At 33.0% G+C, this 20,783-nt stretch overlaps 1 protein-coding gene and 1 long non-coding RNA gene across 2 annotated transcripts; one reads left to right on the top strand and one right to left on the bottom strand.

The window, feature by feature from the left end:
- The first annotated feature begins 7,622 nt into the window (after window positions 1-7,622).
- On the top strand, window positions 7,623-9,266 carry LOC108482176 (uncharacterized). The gene is made up of 2 exons (XR_001870840.2): window positions 7,623-8,081; window positions 8,818-9,266. It is a non-coding gene; the product is annotated as an uncharacterized LOC108482176 (long non-coding RNA).
- Window positions 9,267-9,608: 342 nt separating this feature from the next.
- On the bottom strand, window positions 9,609-12,547 carry LOC108482175 (1-acyl-sn-glycerol-3-phosphate acyltransferase-like). The gene is made up of 6 exons (XM_017785290.2): window positions 12,459-12,547; window positions 11,461-11,884; window positions 10,647-10,796; window positions 10,384-10,479; window positions 10,206-10,301; window positions 9,609-10,112 (listed from the first exon to the last, which is right to left on the bottom strand). Exons 2-6 carry the CDS (start codon window positions 11,785-11,787, stop codon window positions 9,846-9,848), a joined length of 936 nt encoding a protein of 311 aa, XP_017640779.1. The 5' UTR covers window positions 11,788-11,884; window positions 12,459-12,547; the 3' UTR covers window positions 9,609-9,845.
- Window positions 12,548-20,783: the final 8,236 nt, after the last annotated feature.

Here is a 20,783-nt window from a genome sequence, read left to right as displayed (position 1 = left end):
AAACGAGAGTAATTCTTTCACGATATGCATACACCAATTATGTATAAAATAACCAAGTTTAATTGCTTATAGACTTACATCGTTTTAGATGAAACGGTTGCAATCGGCTACTCGATATTCTTTGCTTTGCCCTTGCTTGATTCCCTCCTTTGGGTTCTTGAGCTAAAATAAATAAATTAACTAATTTAATTACATTGCTAGTTAGTTATATCCCATAATATTAATGATTTCGTATCACGAGAATCACACGGCTAAAATTTGATTTTTTCACCTTAGGCTTTTAAGCCATTCGCTATTGTTCACGTAATACCACATTACTATCCATAACCCAATCAATATTTCAATAAAACACCTATATTTATATATATGTACATACGGTAACCACTCCTTGCTAATTACTCACATATATATATAAATTTAATAATTTCCATTTCATCTTATAACCATCGTTGTTCAAGACATTGAATCTTCAACTAAAGTTTATCTAATGTCTCAAGGCGAATGCATATAAATTTTAGCATACATATAAAGTTTATACTTTAAATAATTTATTCACATACTAACAAGCCGAATATCATCTTCACTAAACATTTAAACCATAATTCCTTAACAATCTTTTCACTTTCGGCATTATCACTACCAAAATAACAATTGCACATCACTTTGTCATTTAACACAAAGTTTCAACACATAACCACCTTGACCGAATACTTCTAAAAACTATCAAAAGCTCTACATTTATTCATACCATCATTTAAGTTCACCAATATCTATTTAGCTAGCTCATTTTCACCTTTCTAATATTTCTATCCAAAACATAAAAACACTATCTTCTTAGCATTTATCCATTATAACCGAATGCACATTTTGTCACCAATTCAAAAAAAAATTCACATATGGGTTATAATAAGAGCTTGATTACTAACTCAATTTTCATAAAATTTAATAAAAATAACATAAAATCCTACTTAATTAACCCTTAAGATGGCCGAATGCCCTTGACATTTTCCTTCTTCTTTCCCTTATGTTTTCGACAATGAGGATGGAAGAGAAACATTCTATTTCCTTGTTTTTATCACCCCCCACTTAATATATTATAACTTATTTTATATTATAACATATTTCAATCATATAATCTATTATTATAAAAAGCATATAATTATTGTATGCCAACCCCATTACTGTACCCATAATTTAAAAAGGTAAAATAGACATGCAAATCCATCCTTTTAGTAATTCAACAAATTAATCCCTTGGACATTTACCTACCACATTTTTAAAGTTCTCAAACAAGTCCTTTTTAGCTAATTTTACGTCCAAGAGACAAAATTAAAATACCAAATTTTCAAACATATTAATTCAGTCATTAAGCATATAAAATATATGCAATTAAATTAAAAAATAAATTTTTATGACTCGGTTTTGTGGTCCTGAAATCACATTCTGACTAGGGTCAAATTAGGGTTGTCACATATTATGACCAACATACTACCATCTACGAAAAAGATCGAGCCACCGAAAAAGATGCTCAAATAACTGCTGAAGTTATTGAAGAAGTAGATGCTGAGGATGTAGCTATTGCAAATACTCATGAATAAAGAAACGATTAGCATGGATGCGAAGTTGATGTTTCTTCGGATGAGGTTGATCTCTCAGCTACACAACTGCAACCATCTAGAAACCAAGATGATTCAATGTTTTCAAAGAAAAAAAATGGATTTCTAATGCAAGTGAACAAATTTCTTCTACTTCATTTACTGATGCTGCAATGTTATTAGGGGAAAATATATGGACTGTTGGCCTTGAAATAAGTAGGAACATTGCCTCCAAAGTGCTAATTCAACAAAAGTAAAAAATGATCATTCAAGAAAGTACTCTAAAATTATATTTGACCTTATGTGAAGTAGAAGAATTAACTGAGGATGAGTGTTGTCGTGCGTTGAGCAAAATTTCAGACCATCCAACATAAATGCTCATTTTTTTTTAGTCTACTTCTTTCGTGCGATTGAAATGGGCGAGGAAATTTTTTTTTGACCATTAAAAATCATGGTTGTGTTGGTTATGTTTTACTAACTTTAGAAGATTTAATGACATAATAGAATGCCACAGAATACTATTATAGGAGTTTTTTACCCAACTGGGTTAAAAAAAATTTTAAAACACTAAAATAGGGTGTCAGATACATTATTTTACGAAAATGGGTTATTTTTTTGGGTTGAGTCTACATGACAGGCGCGACCCATTTTTTTAATAATAATATATATTTTTTAAATATTATTATTTTATTATATTTTAATAATTTTTAAATTTTTAAAATCCAATCAGGTCAAAATCGGGTCGAGCCAGACCCAGAGGGGCGACCATTCGCGCCTGCAGCAGGGGCGCGACTGCCCTGCAGCCTGCCACGTGTCCCTGCCCCCCACCACCCGGCCCTGCACCCTCCCATGCCACCTGCAAAGAGAGAAAAGAAATTTTTTATTAAGTTTAATAATTATTTAATATTATTATTTTAATAATGTTATTAATTTATTATTTTTATACTTAAATTTTTAATAATTTTGAAATTATGTTTAATAATTTTTAATATTATTAATTTAATAATGTTATTAATTTATTATTTTTTATGCTTAAATTTTTTAATAATTTTGAAATTAAGTTTAATAATTTTTAATATTATTATTTTAATAATTCTGATAATTTATTATTTTTTATGCTCAGATTTTTTAATATTTTTAAAATTAAGTCTAATAATTTTTTAGTATTATTAATTTAATAAATTTTTATTGGAAAAAATACGAGTTGCGCCATTAGGCGTTCTGGTGTGCCATGGAGATTCGTTTACTGTATACGGCAAATCGCGGCTAACTTCCATCGAGATTATAAGAACGCAGACTGGAAACGACAAGTTGTGAAAATGGGCAAAAAATAACCTTATCCTTTCAATATATTACAAAACCCCTTAAAATTGATGGTTTGATGGTGTGGTTCTAGGGGTATATCTTTGTGGAGCTCGACGTTCACGTTGTGGGCGACTACGACGATCAACGTTCTCTTCATCCATATGTAGGGGTGTAGAGAACGTCTCAAATGCCACTAATGAACTCGAGCCGGGTGGAGTAGAGAACGGCGCTGGATATGGGCCGGGAGGAGTAGAGTACGGTGGTAGATATAAGCCAAAAGGAGTAGAGTACAGATGTGGCAGTGGGCTGAAGATATCAAAATCTGAATAATATCCCTAGGCTGAAGAGCCCGGGAAATAGTCATCGGCCCTCAAATCTAGATGATAAGAACTACTCCCGGAGTGTAGCTCCGGCTCTGGCCCACGTTTTGGATCCGGTACTGCCTCCGGCTCTGGCTCTGGGTCTGGCTCCGGAGCTGGTGCATGATACGGATCTGGAAAATATTGCCCAATCCGTGTCGTATGAGGGGGGACTACCATCGACCGCCCACCAAATAAAAATGGTTTCCCCTTCTCATAGTACCACTGTAGGTACTATGTCGAGGGCCGCAGATCCAAACAACGATCCATCGGTGGTATCCTACCAAACCGGTTATTCCACATCGTAACATACTCTTTATGCACATCTCCCCAATCTGCCCAATGCATCACGCTCCTAGTCATGCCATGGAGCTTTGTAGGCAATCGTACTGGTTGTGTCGGGATATATTGTACACAACCGAACTGCCGGAGTACTCGATCGCCATGATACCACTCCACCGTCTGAAAATGGATAAGGGGTGCGCTAATGCACCATAAGTTTGAGTGGACGTAGGCATGCGAGGGAATAACGGCCATAATCTTAGGAACAGAATACGGCATCCAATTGAACTGCACAGCTAACATTTTCATATTAACGAGAGTTGAGTGAGATAAAAATAATAAAATTAAATTGATATTGGAAAAACCTACCCCTTCCCAGAATGATTCTCGATCATCAGACGGTATATCGGAACCTTGTATAACCTCCCGATACCCGGATTCGTGCTCCATCTACGAAAACAAATTGTTAGAACAATATAACCCAACAAATTCAATTAATTGCTATAACGCGTAAAGATTCATCACCTATTAACAAGTGAAAATATATATGGCTGGTGACTAATGGATGCCAAGAATGGCATCTAATAAAGTGCCCACGACTGCAGCAGTATGAGGCATCCGTCTATGTCCATCGCAGAAGGATCTGTCGTCCGACAAAGTTCGCGGTACAGCGTGGCTAACACTGCGGACCCCCAACTGTATAAACGCGTGTTATGCAAATTAGATAGTAGCGGTAGGTACATCAAACTGACCTCACTGCCGCGTGAATCCGGCACGAGTACACCTCCTATAAGGTGCATAATGTAACCTCGTGTGGCCTGCATAACCTCCAATTCAGTGGCAGTATTGGGCAAATGCTCAAAATTGGCCTTTAGCCATGAAAACCGCAAGGTGGCAAATTTCCCCTCACTTGGGGAGCGTCCAAGTAACTCATAGCAAAGGCGAGCCGGCCTCGAGATCGAACTTACGCTCGTGACCACGTTCTCGTCGATGGGGAGCCCCAGCTGTACTGCAACGTCTACTAAAGTGATGGTGCACTCCCCGCACAGCAAATGAAATGTGTGCGTCTCAGGACGCCATCGCTCGACTAAGGCAGAAATTAAGTTATATCGCAGATCAAAAGTCCGGATCAATGCTGCTGATCCAAACCCCGCTAACTCTAAGAACGGTATTACGCGTTCATCCAGCTGAAACCCTACACTATAAATACGACCCCTCAATACGCGGTACTTGACCTAACATTATTATATTTACGAAATGGTTAATACAATATAATTTCATTCAACAAATAATGTGACTATCAAATAAAATTTTCATTACCATCTCACTAAAGTTACTCGATATGTGACCCTTATTTTCATTATCAATCAATGAACCCATTTGCTGCAAATCGCAATTAAAATTATCAAATAAATAAAAATTATAAAATTACATTATATCAAAATTACATTAAAATTACATTAAAATTTCTTACTCTCTTTAGAATTATTTAATTCTATTTCTTACTCTCTTTAGATCGTTTATTCAACATCTTTCCATATTCAAAGCAACTTATTTCTCATATACTCACTTTCAACTAGTCAATTATGCATCTATTCAACCGCAAAGTACTACATTACTTCCAATCATAAAGCCAAATGCATTTTAACATATCATTTATATTAATGTGTTTAATTCTTTAATATATATTAATTCTCTTGTTATGTGTTTTATACAAGTTAAAATATAAGCATAATTTATTAATAGCCTATTTTACTCTTAAAAATATTTTATTTTTTCCTTAAGTTTTGATTAAATTTTTATAAAATTTAAAAGAATCATTTTTAACACGTTACATAGGTAAATTTAATTAATTTTAAAATTTTGAAATTAAATTAAATTATAATTTAAGAATATTTGAAAGGATTAACTCTCAAGTTTATACATTTTACATAGGTATAAATTTTTATTTTATTTTTAGAATGTATTAGTCACTATATTTCTCACTTTTTATTAACAATGAAGTGAATGCTAGTAAAGTTTTTTTAAAATAAAATACAAAAAATATTGATTCCAAGTAAATCCGGAAATGGACAACAACTGGCAAAATATTGATATTTTTTTTATATATTTATTTAAAAGGGAGGCTGCCATCAAGCTATCAAAATCGAGCATCAATGGCAAAATAATGGGGTTTTTTACCCAACTAGGTTAAAAAAAATTAAAACACCAAAATAGGGTGTTAGATACAAGTAAAACAAAAATCATGGACTTGAAAATTCAACAAAAAAAGTTTAAATTAAAAAACAAATAAAGCAAGACTTGACAAGTAGTATTAAAAACAAAAACAAAAATTAGCAAATAATAAACTATATTCAAGCACAATAATTACATAACACTCTTAAATTACTAATATTTTGCTTTTTTAGAAATGTACCCTTTTTAATTTTAAAATAATTACAACCACTAAAATTATCACATAACACTAAACTACTAACATTTTAATCTTAAAATAATTATAAAAAATTACTAACATTTTTTTCTTCTTCCTCCTTCTCCTTCTCCTTCTCCTTCTTCTTCTTCTTCTTTTTCTTCTTCTTCTTTTTTTCTTCTTCTTCTTCATCTTCTTCTTCTTCTTTTCTCTCTTTGCTGCTGCCTTTACAAAATTGGGGGACCGGTGCTTATATGGTCCCCCATTTCAAAATTTAATTTTTTTTCTCTCTTTCCAGGTCTCTACAGGTGGCATGGGGGGGCAGGGACACGTGGCATGTCAGCAGGCGTCAGCGCCCGCAACAGGCGCAAATGGTCGCGCCTCTGGGTCTGGCTCGACCCGGTTTTGACCCGATTAGATTTTAAAAATTTAAAAATTATTAAAATATAATAAAATAATAATATTTAAAATATGTATATATATATTATTAAAAAAAGGGTCGCGTCTGTCAGGTAGGCTCGACCCAAAAAAATAACCTATTTTCATAAATAATGTATCGACACCCTATTTTGGTGTTTTAAATTTTTTAACCCAGTTGGGTAAAAACCCTATTATAGTAGGTTATATATTATTTTTAAAAATAATGAATTGTAGTTTAAAAATAATAAAGTAAGTTATATATTATTTTATAATATTATATATTATAATTTTATGAATTCATATTTTAATAATAATTATATTAAGAATTTATTAAATTACATATTCTATTATTAATTTGTATTTAATAATAATTATGATTAAATATGATTAAATTATTTATTTTTATTTTTATTTTATTAAAATATATTTAATAATAATCTTATTAAAATTTAATAACAATAATCTACCTAACAAAATTCTATAGAGCTACTTTGGTTATTTAAGCCTTTTTCCTTATACTATTACAACATATATTCTATTCAACCAAACATAAAAATGTTATTAGAGCTCTATTTCATCCCATTCAACTAAATAATTGAATTGCTGATTACAAGTTTATTCCATTACATCTTTATTCAATTACAACTCTATTCCATTACAGTTAACCAAACATGCAGTTAAACACAACAAAAAAACAGAAATAAAAAAAAAAACATAAATAACAGGACTTAAAACCCAAAATAGCCTTTGCATAAATTGTTCCATATCAGAATAAGAGAAAGTATCATATGAAAAATCCAATAAGCTTTGTAGAATCCAAGTCTGTAAATCCTGTTAACTGTTAACTTCTTCTTTTGCGGAAGTAAGGCTGCTTCGAGTTCATTGACTTAAGAGCAAGTACGTCGTTCTTGTTCAGCCAGAGAGATACCGTTATCAGCCTTAGTTTCTTCCCTATGACACCATGGGACTAAACTTTCGACCACGCACGTTTTCTGTTTGCATCCAATTTGATATTCCTCAAGTAGCAATGCATCCAACATCAGAACATGGAAAACACAGCTACTTTTTTTACCGTAACTTTCTTCCAGGGGAAAGAACCATTGTCAAGTGTCAAGTTCCACAAAAAAAAAAAAGTGGCATCAAATATTTGAATGACATGGCATGTAAAATCAAATATTTTTCCATCATTTCCAGGACCGTTGCTCTCTGTGTAAAATATAAATAAGGGACATGCATGATATAATTGAATTTCTTGGATCCCATTGTTCTTTTACAGTTTCTGGAGATTTTGAGGGTTTTAGCAGGGCTTTGACGACATTTTTTTTTATCATTGTTAGAATTATTCTTTACCCTTTCTATACAAAATTTATAGGTCAACGAATTTATTTAGTTATTTGTAAAAAAACATATAAGAAACGATAAACAAAGAAAATTGCCTTTTGTCTCCTTTTCTTTTCCGATTCCATCTATTCAGTCAACCCACTGCTGTCTGCTACCTCAGATCTCTTTTCCTTTTTCTTTACTTATATTACTCCTATAGAAGAGTAGATATGGAACTCAAAAACAGAGTAGAAGAAGAGAACTGTTTCATGAACGAAGCTTTGCTGCTTGCTACCATGTACATCCTTGGTCTGCCAGGGGATGTGCATTTGACAGATGGCTCTGTTTATTCTGGAATCTTCCACACTGCTGCTGTTGAGAAAGAATTTGGTGGGTTTTGCTTCTTCTTTTTCTGGGTTTGTTTTGGCATTACTTCTTTTGTTGGAAACCAATTCTGGTTTTTAATTGTTGATTGAGATTTATATCTGGGTTTTGGGTTTTGTTGAATTATCGTGGTTTTGTTTGTAAATTGGATCACATCAGATTGGTATAAGTTTGATTTTTGCTGTTTTCTTTATTGGTTAGACTATTTTTTTTAACTGTATTGCTTTCATGCAAGGTTGCAATTTTAAAATAGGCATGGGATTAGGCACTTGATTAAGAGGCATTATTGTTGGAGGGATAGGATTAAAGGAGACATCATTTTCTAAGACTTTGTTATTGTTTCAGGGATTAGGTTTAGGAAACGTTTTTATCCAAGCCTTGGTTAATTTATCTTACTTGGTTTTCGCTTTTATAGGGAACAATGTTTGATTGTCTCTTGCATTCATGTCACTTTGTTATTTTTGCTTTTTAGTCTTTTAAGGAAGTAAAAATGGGAAACTATCACTATCTAGAATTAGACTGAGTGAACATTGCTTAATATGGAATAGGGCTTAGTTAAGGTGACATCTTCCCTTTCAAAAACCAACCGGTACCACTACCAAATGAAGGACTTGAGTCTTTTCCTTTTGGGGGGAGATATGGTTATTGTTAAGACTAATCGTTGCTGTTACTTGACTGTTTCTATCTCTACTTACATGTTGAATGCTGAGGATGATTATTTAATTAGCTTGTGTTTTGTTAGGTACTGTTTTGTAGAAAGCAAAATTGAGTAAAAAGGGAAGATGTGCTACCAATATTGCAAATGGCAGTGTATTAGAGACACCTGTAATCCTTGCTGGTGATCTTGTTCAAGTTGTTGCCAAGGTATATAATCATTCTTATAGCCTTTTCTCAAGTCTCAGGGATTTTATTTGGTTGATGTAACATTGAACAATCTGTTAGCTATTAATTGTTGTTGTATATAGGGAGTTCCACTTCCTTTTGATGGTTTTGCCGGAAATATAAGTCATGGTAATGAAGAAGCTGCTTTTGAAATTCTATCTTTTTCTGCCAATCCACTGAATGTGACCAGGAAGTTCAATAAGTCTACCATGGATAAAAGTAAAAGTAATAGGAAAGGGTAGGTGATTGAAATCTGTGTTTTAAGGATAAAGAATTTTTGGTTTTAATCTTATTATTTTTTGGCTAGTATATTCATTTCATTTTACTTAGCAAAACCAGAAATTCAGTCCAAAATGAGAATGGCCAGCCTCCCTTCCCTGTTAATTGTCCCATACAAATTTTAGATTACTTTCTTTTTTGTCACAATTTTTCTTTTTGTTGTAATCAGGGTATGATACTCTTCACGGTAGCAATAACTAATCCCTTCTTGATCTTGGTAAAAAATATATATATATAGAAATTAAAATAATGCATTAAAGTTTTTTCAAAACTTTAAAATGATGTATTACAATCTTATTTAATAATGGTGTTTCGGGGCATGAATATAAATAAATAAATAAAACTTTTGAATATCAATGAGAATGCTCAAACTTAAGAAGAAAATGGTTCTCAATAACATGCCACCTTGAGTGGAAGTCAGTACTTACAATATCACTCACGTATACACAATCGGCAACGAAACCCATTTCACATTCAACTTTAGAACAAGGCTAAACAGAACTAACAATATTATAAATTATTATTATGAAAATTTTTCCAAGGCAGAAAATGCGGGCTTATTGCTCTAACAGGACTACAAAATACCAAAAAAGAAAGAAGGATCTTAAGTTATGATCTTGAACTGTTCTTGGTGTCATCGGTTGAAATCGGTTTCTGTGCCTCCGGAAGGTTTTCAACATATATGTCATGCACCATTTTTATGTAATCGTTGATGTTGTCAGCCGTCCAACTATCGGTTTTAATTGGAGGAAGATACTTAACGGATATTGGTGCTGGTCGAACATGCAAGCTACCTTTCCTCCATGCTAGATGAGTGCCTGTTAAGATTATTGGAACTATGGGAAGGCCAGACTCTATGGCTAAATGAACAAAACCCTGCAATGTTACCCGAACTCTGTTTATTTTGAAGTCCTCGCATTTAACACCTATATTCGAGAAGATTATAAGCAAAAATAGATCGAATCTTACCTTTTTAAATGGAAGGAGTCGTCCATTTTTGGACCTCGTTCCCTCAGGAAAAATAATCAGAGATAAACCATGTTTTTTAACAGCCTGTACTGCCTGAGCAAGAGGCAAAAAGAAACATAACTTAGTAACGTTAACGAATGTCTTAAGAGTTGATCATAAAGGGTAACAAAAGATACCTTTTCATGGACTTAATGGCAGCTCTTGGATCAGATCGATCAATCCGAAGATGATTCGCTAAAACATATAGTTGTCCGAACAAGGGGTACCATATGATCTGCAGGAAACAAGCAGTCCTTTTTCATGAACTTGCATATGCAATATATGTAAATCTTCTAAGGCAATTTTACATGTTGTATGACCAATTTAGAGTTTAGACTGCAGCCAAATGTTAATGTTTTGCATATCATAATCGAAGTTAAACTGGTGTTGAGTGGAACTTACCTCTTTCTTTGCAATGCCGACAGTTCCGGTCGGAGTCAACCACATAATGAGGAAAATGTCAATGGGAGATGCATGATTGCAGATATAAATGGCTCTTTCATTCGAGAACTCCGTTCCTTCGATCTTCAATGGATTTCCTAATATCCACATCTGCAATCAATTTTTGTTAATGCTACTGAGCAAATGTGTAACCCTTTCCAACTCAACTGAACAAATAGCAGATGCTAGACAACATTGTAACATAATATGACATTGTCTTGTGAACAACCTTAATGTAAACTAACATATAAGAAGCTGCTAAGCTGTTCAACTTAATGTTCATCTTCTGCAAAGTGCTCGAAGGTTATTCATTTGTATTAAAACACATTAATACCAAAATATTTGTAAAACAAAGAGTTTATTTCTAATGAGGCCTATCTGATCTTTTCATTTTGATTCTGAAAACACTATCCCATGAAAAAGGGGACCCCAAAAAATAAAAAGAAAAAAGAGTAAAAAGGACCCACACCAGGATATTCAGAGAATTGGATGAATCTGCTAGAAAATTGATGAATAAACAGGTTTTGCCACTTTCTGTACCACACAAATGAAAACACAAGTGGCAAGTTATAAATGCACCCATTAATACTATATGAGCTTTCTAGATGACACAAGTGGCAAACTCTCATTTCAAGGCCAAGGCTTAAGATAAAGAAATTTTGGAGCAATAGATAATAATTATACAATACATTCAAATTTGGATGTGATGGCAATCTAATTGTAGAATAGTCAAGAAAAGCAAATGTCAAAATGAAACAAGGAATCAAACACTTACCAGCAATCTACCAGTGACATGGCCATAAATATTTCCTTGTCTAATTCGCTGAGAAGGCCAAGGAAGGAGCATGAGCATGACAATTGCCCAGATGAATGTTGTGACCATCATTGCCAGGAAACATGTTACAATCCTTACACAAGATATCAATGTTGGAATCCATCCATCATCATCAACAAAGGCATCAGTTTTATTTGGCCTCTGTCTTGTTATTACTTGTTTGCTAGGTATCTTCTGAGTTTCTCTAACATTTGGACCAGATTTTGTTTCGAGGAAGCTCTCTAATCTTCTGTTCCTTAAAAAAGAACCACTTGCAGAGTTCTCCATCAAAAGGTCAAGTCTAAGACAAAAAGATTTTGATGTAGATATCGGCAAAGACCAAAAGGTTTTCAATAAGAAAGAAACATCTTGAGTTGATGAGAAACTGCAAGAAAATTTAACAACATTAAACCTTGTATCAATTTGATCCTTGATCAAAAGAATAATGAAAGAGGAAAATATTTCCAATCAGATTCTAGTAATCATGTTTCACTAAATACCAGAGGAAGAGCAAATACAAATACGTGAAAATTTATATTCCCTCTCTTTGAGCAATTTTCTCAGTCACCAAACATAGAAAAAACTTCAAGCTAAAGTCCCCGGGTAAACCAATGAAGTAGTTCTCAAAGGGTCAATGGAGAAAAAGATGAAAACCCAAAGGCAATAATAAAAAACCAATGGCACTTATGTTTGGAATTGGACACAAAGAAAACAGAAGAAAAAACAGGATTTTAGAACTAAAGCCACGACCACAAGTTTATGTTACTTCGGAGTCCGTTTCCAAGAAAACAAGCAAAAAGAAAACAGAGAAAAGGATCCAAAACAAGCCAACTCCACATATATTTAGATTAGTTGGATAGAGTTTATATAGTATAAACCATATACTTGTGTTTTTCTTGGTAACCAAACAAAACCAAACAACAAAAAGGCAAAGACAAAATCAGTTCCATGCTTTTTACCTTGAAGCTGTGACATTTGAGAGAAAGTTCGAGAACAAGTGACAGCTTTTATTTTTTTCTTATTCTATTTTGCTGTGTAGAAGAAACTTTGAAAGACAGAGACAACGACAAATACAAAATGAAAATGAAAGGTTAAAATGTGCTATAGGTCCTTGTACTCTTCAAAAATTTAGAATTTAGTCCTTATATTTTTAATTTCAGGAATTAGTCCCTTTATTTTTTAGATATCAAAATTTAGGTCCAATTTTAAACACTGTTAAATTTTTTTATTAAATTTATTGGAGTGACATTTTGAAATAATAAAAAAACACACTTAGTAGCAATATAACTAAAAAAATGATGAATCTGAATTTGATAAAATAATTTTAATAGGTTTAACAGTTTGACCTAAATTTTAAAATTCGAAAAGTAGAACAATTAAATTCCTAAAAATAAAAGAATAAGGACTAAATTTTAAACTTAGGAAGAGTATAGGGAATTATTACACATTTAAACCAAAGTGAAAGTATGGGCGCTAAAGAGGATTGTGCTTGTGCCACGAAGCTGCTTGGAAATCAAAAGGCCTTTTAATAAGTTTGAAGACGAGTTTGGTATGTGTTTAAAGTGGGTCTTATTCATGTATCATCCCCCAACAAATATTATGGGATAATAATATATGAATTTTGGTACATTTATGACTTTACATAAATTTGAATATGTAAGAAAAGTTGGCTAATGTCATATTATCATATGCTATATCGTGAAAGTGACTTTTTTTTTTTAATAACAAGATGAAGCAAACAATCAAAGAAAGCTAACCGGTGCAGGCAATTTGCACACAGTACACAGCATCCAAGACCCGGGAATTGGCTTTTCAAAACAGTGTAATGCAGCATCCCTGTTAATGTGGAACTTTGTGATATAATCAGCCACCCAGGAACCGGCATTGGTCTTTATTATTATGGACCGAAGCCAGAGAGTGTGTTTTTACCGAGCTATATCAGATAACAGCTGCACCAACACCACGCTGTCACTCTCGGCACTATAAGCAACACTCTTTAAGCAACTCCTCGGCACTATAAGACTCATCGCAAAATATAACGATGTTGCTTTCTTTCCCGATTCTCCAGCAAGTCAGACCTAGCATGATTTCCAAGGAACTGACTCCAGATGACAGCTAAGTTTGTTCTTAATACCATCCAGAAGACACATTCCCAAGTCACTAGACAAGAACCTATGCTTGGTATTGTCAGGTAACAGGCACGGCCATACTGCCTTTACAATAGCCAACAGGGCAGTCCCGCAACGAATTTAAAACAGATTCATGCTCAGCTCTACAAATCGAGCACTAAAAGCCTGTGGTTAAATGGCGTCGAAATTGAAGGCAGATCTTCAATCTTTGTCCTACCTTTCGACGCGTCGAAACATTAATAAAGCAGCTTGTGCTCCTATTCCTGTAGCTTTGTTTCATGAGAACCATTTTGTTTGGGATGCTTTCTCAACTTCTCTTTCTAATATCTGATTAACGGATGCTATACCTTTTGGATCAATTGAGGATTTGGACTTGAGATCGATCTACTTATTGACTTGGGTTTTAATTGTCTATTTCCTAGGTTTGATTTTTTTAGTTGAGTATTTTTTTAAAAAGTTATATTGATATACAAATTGATTAAATTATGATTTAGACTTATAAATAATTAAATGCATATTTTAAAATTTACATAAATATGAATAGTCACTCCTATTCTAATATTTATATTATAATGGAAATAAATTATTTAGACTCCACACTCTCCATAGATTACAATAGTCACGAATATTAAATGCATTCTAGGTGTGGTGCAATGAGAATGATCGGCTAGCCCATCGCTTTGTGTCCTCGATAGATTGGTTTATTGTGAGCAAAAGTTGAGGGACTGGGATGTTTGATTAGGCGGTAATTTTGGGAGCCGGATAAAGGCTGTCAAGCGGAGTTTGGGGAGGGCTCGCTTCGAAGGGGACCATGAGCGTTGGTTTGCTTTGTGCTGGGAATTGAACTCTATTCTGTTACAAGAGTCCGTTTATTGGAGATAGCGTTCAAACTTATTCTGGATGCATTACTATGAAGCAAATTCTAGGTATTTTCATCTTCATGCGTCGAAGTGTAAGTCGACAAATCATATCTCCTTGTTGTATGACGATCATGGTAATCCTTGTTAGGAGGCGGGTATGGGAAGTATCGTTCTTTCTTATTTCTCTAATTTGTTCTCTAATTCCCATCATGCCAATTTTAACCAGTTTCATAGCTTTCCGATAATAATGACTTTCTTTTAGCTCCATTCAGGCTAGAGGAGTTCCGTACCTGCCGTCTTTGATATGCATCTAGATAAGTCGTCGGGGTCAGATGGGATGAATCCTGTTTCCTTTCAGAAGTACTGGTTGGTGGTGGGGCAGGATGTATTTGAGCAATGCTGTGCTTGGCTTGAGCACTGTCAAATACCCACACGCCCTTAATGAGACGCATATTGTTCTCATCCCCAAGAAAGACAAGCCTTGTTGCATAAGCACTTGCACCCCATTGCACTGTGTAATGTAATTTATAAATTCTAGACAAGGTGGCGAGTGCTCCTAACGAAGCTTATTTCTCCGGTGCAATCTGCTTTCGCTACTAGGAGGTTGATCACAAATAATATTATGGTGGCTTTTGAGTTGATTCACCATATGAACAACACAGGGCGGGGTAGAGTGGGCGAGGTTGCCATGAATATCGATATTAGTAAGGTTTATGATCAGGTCAACTGACATTTTTTAGAGTTCATTATGCTAGGATGGGGTTTGCTTTTGGACGGATTAAATGGATTATGCTATGTGTTTCCACTGTTCGCTCCTTAGTTTTGTTGAATGGTCATGGATTGGGTCCGGTAGTTCCGAAACGAGGTCTCTGGTAGGAGTACTCATTATCTCCATACTAGTTTATTCTTTACACCAAGGGTTTTCGTTTTCTATTCCGACATACATAACTTAAAAGGGGACTTGCATAAGCAAAGGTTCTCAATTGGGTTTAATATGATGTAATTTACCTATATAATATGAATATATGATATGTAAAAGTTATATTAACATAAAAATTGATTAAATTAATTTTTTGTATTTATTATGTAAGTTTTATGGTTCATGTTTAGAGTTAATAATTATTCCTCCCAACAATGATATTTCTAAAATTTAAAAATACAATTTTAATATTTTAAATTTTACATTAATATGACTAGCCACTCCTATATCTAATATTAATTTATATTAAATAAAAATAAATTTAAGACAAATTATTAATAACAATCTACCTTCAAAATAAAAATAATCTAAAGATTGATTCATTTTCACTCTAATTATCCTTACATATATTTAAATTTCTTTTTAAGAAAACAAATTATATATACATTCGTATTAAAAAAATTATATATACTCGAGAGAAAAATTGTATGAAACAGTAACATCATGTTATTTGTATCTCTTTATCAATAATTTTTAAATGAAAATTTTAAAATTTAAGATGATATTTTTGTTATAATATTAAATTATTGGAGTTTGTTTCGTACAACTTGAAGAACTTTTTTTTTACCATGTATAATCCATATACAATCAACAATTTAATAAAGTTAAAATATGGCGTTAGTAAATATATTTTGATAAATTTTGAAATCTACTTAAAAGTTAACTATTTTTCTATTATATATAAAATATTATTATACATATAAAACATTATCAAGTCTGGTCAAGCCCATAAGTCGCATTCCCATAACGACAACCTAAATATATATGATAAGAAAGGAGAGAAGAAAACAGCAAACAGGAGTGCGTCTTCTCCCCAAGCTGCTTCTCTGCCCCATCTTTCTCCATAGTTCTTCATTAGTTCTTCATTAGAGAGCTCACTTTCTACATTATTTACTATCAAAATAATCGGCTCTTTGTCTTGTCTTAAATGGGGTGAACTGACCCAACACCACCACAATTTCTGTTTTATCTAATCTTTCCATCAATAATTGATGCAGTGAATGTGGATTGACTCTCAATCTACGGTGAATTAAAATCTATACTAGGCATGAGCTACGGGGAGTTAAGATCTGAAGCAGGTCAGTTCTCCCCCCCCCCCCCATCTATTATTGGCATCAAATGTGTGATGTCGAAGTATCATATATCAACATTTTTGGCGAGAGCCATTTTTAGTTGCCTTTTGAGGCCAGCTATTAAGCTCCATTATGTCAGCTATATATTAAAATGCCTATTCATTAGCTTCATTATTTGAGCTTTTTCAAGCTGCTAGCCGAGTGTCTTCTTTTTAAAGAAGTGGGGAGAGACTTGGGGGTTTGTGAACCCCTCGTCATGTGATCTGTAGTTTGGCACCTCTATAAAAGCCGCATATGCGAGGTTTGCACAAATAGGGCATTTTTCTCCTTTCCATGTCTTTTTTTAAATAAATAAAAGAAACATTATGAACACCCCCTTCATTTGACAGCCCCTCGCCATGCATAATAATAATAACAATATTAAGCCCTTGCACTTTACCATATTTGCTCTTCGCAAGCTGTGTCTATTTAGTATAACTAACTCACTGGCGAGGGGTCTTGGCGAGCTTCGTCTATTAATATGTTTATTGCTCTTTGCGAGCCATGTGCATGCTTCTTGCACCTTGGCTCTAGTTTGGCTAAGCACCTCGCCAAGTGTTAAATAATAAAGTATATGTATTTCGAAGATGTGAGTTTTGTATGTCAGCTCTATCATGCGAGGTGTCCACCCAAGGAGAGTTGTTAAACCCCTTAGATTTTTAGGTGTGAAACCCTCCGAGGGGTGCGTACATATGGTGCATTTACATACACGTATTATATTATTAAAAAAAGGGGTCTCTCATGTTTGTGCTTTTGAGGATATAAACCCCTCGCATAGTCGGTAATTCAACCTGCATATATATAGAGAGGTATATTAGAGCAGTTCGAGGGGTTAATTCATGTATATATTACATTTTATATATAAATATGTATAAGCACCACCTGAGTTTGACCCCTCGAAAGTGATGCACAAGCATGAATATTAAAAATATGTTACATAATTATTAATAGTAAAAGATAATATTAAAAAGAAGAAAAACAACGAGCTGTGTAAAAGAGGGGTTTAACCCCGAGGAGTTCGCAGGGTCAACACTGATCCGATTCTAAAAACAAGATCTTATCATTGAAATTGGTGTCAAACTTTTTGAATAGCTCTTTAATTCCTTGGTGTTTGATTTGAGTAAATTTTTGTAATAAGATCACATTGGAGATTGAATGAATAATGATGTTTTTGAAAGACAACTGAAGAAACAGTAAACATAGTTTGTTTTATTAATTATAGTTGGATTCAAATTCAATTAAAATATACAAAACTTTGAACTAACCGATGATCGAAATTATGAAGAAAAAGAAACAACGATTTCAAAACAGATAAAAAAAATCATGTTAGTGGTTTATATATATTGAAAAAATGGAAAATCTATCGAATATGAAACTATAAGTTAAAAAAATCATGGAATTAAACACAATTTGCCACGATTTCTTTTACAGATCCCTTCAAGCTTGAGAACCTATTTATTTTCTGATCCTCCATTTGTTTCATTTTTTATTTTTTGGTTAAAATAAATTTCGAGTTATTTAATATAAGGTCCCTTCTATTATTTGAAATAAAAAATTTCTAATAAAAAGTGACACATAACACCCTACAATTGGACCACATATCCTAATAAATTACCATATTGATAAATAATATAAAATTAAATTATTAAAATAGACATTTTCAAAGTAGATGTATCGTATTAAAAGATATGATAAAATACAAGGACCACATATTTCATTATTCATTTTTCTTTTTAGCCCTCTGAATCCCATGTGCCAAATCATAAACAATCACAGAGAGAGAGAGAGAGAAAAAACAGTTAACTGCCAAACATTAAGGGCAAAACATCTACAATACCTTCAAAATATTTGTTTTTACATATGTTATACATATGTTATAAATATAAACAACATAAATATTTGTCGACTTTATATTAACTCGATTGACATTAATATTGTGGTCAATACAGGAGGATGTGAATTTGAAGGTGCTCACGTATGTTTATCCTAATTAAACCATTCCATTTGCAAATTCTAGACAGTTAAAGCGAAGATTATGGTATCAAGAGACTCCCGTTTAGATTGAAACCTTATTTGACAACAGAGATAACAAATCAGAACAATAAAAGTGATATCAACATCCTTACCAATAGGAGGAAATTATTTCTCCTCTTAGTTTTGGAGGTGTTGGTCTTCTAGCATTGATTGTGATGTCGTGAAAACTTAGTGATGAAAGGTGATTGAGGAGAACTTATTAGGTAGATCCTTCTTACTACATCAACCATGATCCCTATCCAATAATATATTGACGTCACAAAAACATTACCTAGTACACTAATTTTTAGCCTATTACTCTTTTCTCTTCCAACCATCTACAACTTTTTTTTCCAAAATTTTGAATGATGAAGAAAGCATTTAAGCATATCTTTGTTTTTCTGCATCTCGTCAAAACCTCAATTTTTTTCTTGCCAATTCCTTACAAATTTGATGGTAAAGGTTATATTCAACTTAAAGAAAAAAAAAGTTTTCATTCTTTCTATGATTCCTAATTCTTTTTACAAAAGATACGAATTTTCTCTACTATAATTACCTTCCTTTTTCGTCTATAACTTCGTTATTTTCCAACCCTTACAATTTCCTTTTTCAAAATTTGAAATAGATCTCTACAATAATTTAAACTTGAATCTGATCATCCAAACAACTAGTAATTTCATTGAGTGTCTACAATTTCCTTTTTGAAAATTTGAAATAGATCTCTACAATAATTTAAACTTGAATCTCATCATCCAAACAACTAGTAATTTCATTGAGTGTTGTAACTTAATTTTTATCTATTTTTTTATTTTATTAAATAGTTGCTTCAACTAATCTTCTCCTGGAAACATAAAGAAGATTGTTCAAAAGCACATATATTTTGATTTGTAGTTTATTTCAATAGATTGTTCAAAAGTCGATAAGCTTTTATAATTTTGAATCAAATTTATTTATTATTAATTAATTAAATATATTCATTGGACTCATTAACTCTACTTGTACCTTCATGAGTGACTTCAAGTTTGTCTCATATTTTCTTGGCATTGTCATACAAAGAGACTCTATTATATTCATTGGGACCAAGGACACAAAATAGAGTGTACATAGCTTTGCCATTTAGTTGCACCATCTTGATATCAACTTCATCCCACTTATTTTCCTTCTTGGTGACAATGACACCGTCAACTTTCTTCCTTGGAATGGATGGTCCAATTGCAATCACCATCCATACTTCATAGTCCTTTGTTTAGATGAATAGTTTCATTTTTGTCCTCCAATATGAGTAGTTAGTGTCATTGAATAAAGGAGGTCTCATGGTATGACTTTCTTCCAACATGGTAGAATTTTTCTCCAACACCATGAGACAAACTTCTTGGTTTCTTGCTTTTTAAGGATCTTTTCTCTTGGTTATTATATAGTATTTAAAGATCAAGTTCTAATGCCAATTGTTAAGCTTGATAATCACTTAGAGGGTGGTAAATTGGTGTTTTTAAAAACTTTAAAGAAATATGGCAGATAAAAGAGACTCAAGAATTTATAGTGGTTTGACCCCAATTGCCCACCTTCACCATCTTATCTTACCACAACTAAGGATTTCTCAAATTCACTAAATTTTAACCTTTCAAGGACAAGGTTCCTTTAAAAAACACTATCTTTTCACTAGGTAAGATAGAGTCAAAATCTTAAGCAATCTCTTACAAAGATGAGATATAAGAATAAGGACTAAAAATACCTCTTAAAGTAAGATATTACAATGATAAAGCTCACTCAATAATAATACAATACTTGAAAAGAATAAGAAAGATGGTTACTCAAGTGTGTATAAAAAACAAGAAGAATATTAATGAAAATATTGGATTTTAGTGCTATTGACTTTACACACTTGTTTCTTGTCTTCAACGTGAAGCTATTGACTTGTATTTATACCGTCTAACAACCTTGGAGCTGTTTGGAGACATTAGGAGTAAATAGAGTCATTGCTACAATTAATTCGTGCATTTATTACAGACTGTAGACTACTTGTATAGGTACAAGTTGACTTGTGCCAATAAAAACCTTGAAAATTATGATCGTTGGAGCCACGAGTATCGATAAAAGTCCACCTGTATCAATAGAAGTCTGAGGGTTTCAATGGTGCAGACTTGTACTGATAGTTGTACTGGGTGCAAGGGAGACCAAAGATTGCTCATTA

The sequence above is a fragment of the Gossypium arboreum genome, chromosome 1, assembly GCF_025698485.1.
Source record: "Gossypium arboreum isolate Shixiya-1 chromosome 1, ASM2569848v2, whole genome shotgun sequence".
Taxonomy (NCBI): Eukaryota; Viridiplantae; Streptophyta; class Magnoliopsida; order Malvales; family Malvaceae; genus Gossypium; species Gossypium arboreum.
This window is presented reverse-complemented; position numbering and strand designations above follow the sequence as displayed.

What these genes read in the sequence shown, in the direction of transcription:
- LOC108482175 (XM_017785290.2), bottom strand. Translation starts at nt 11,787, where the DNA reads ATGGAGAACTCTGCAAGTGGTTCTTTTTTAAGGAACAGAAGATTAGAG. An exon ending in TCGGCATTGCAAAGAAAGAG is followed by an intron (nt 10,480 to 10,646) that starts GTAAGTTCCACT and finishes TGTTTCCTGCAG; the next exon opens with ATCATATGGTACCCCTTGTT. An exon ending in CTGCCATTAAGTCCATGAAA is followed by an intron (nt 10,302 to 10,383) that starts AGGTATCTTTTG and finishes TTGCCTCTTGCT; the next exon opens with CAGGCAGTACAGGCTGTTAA.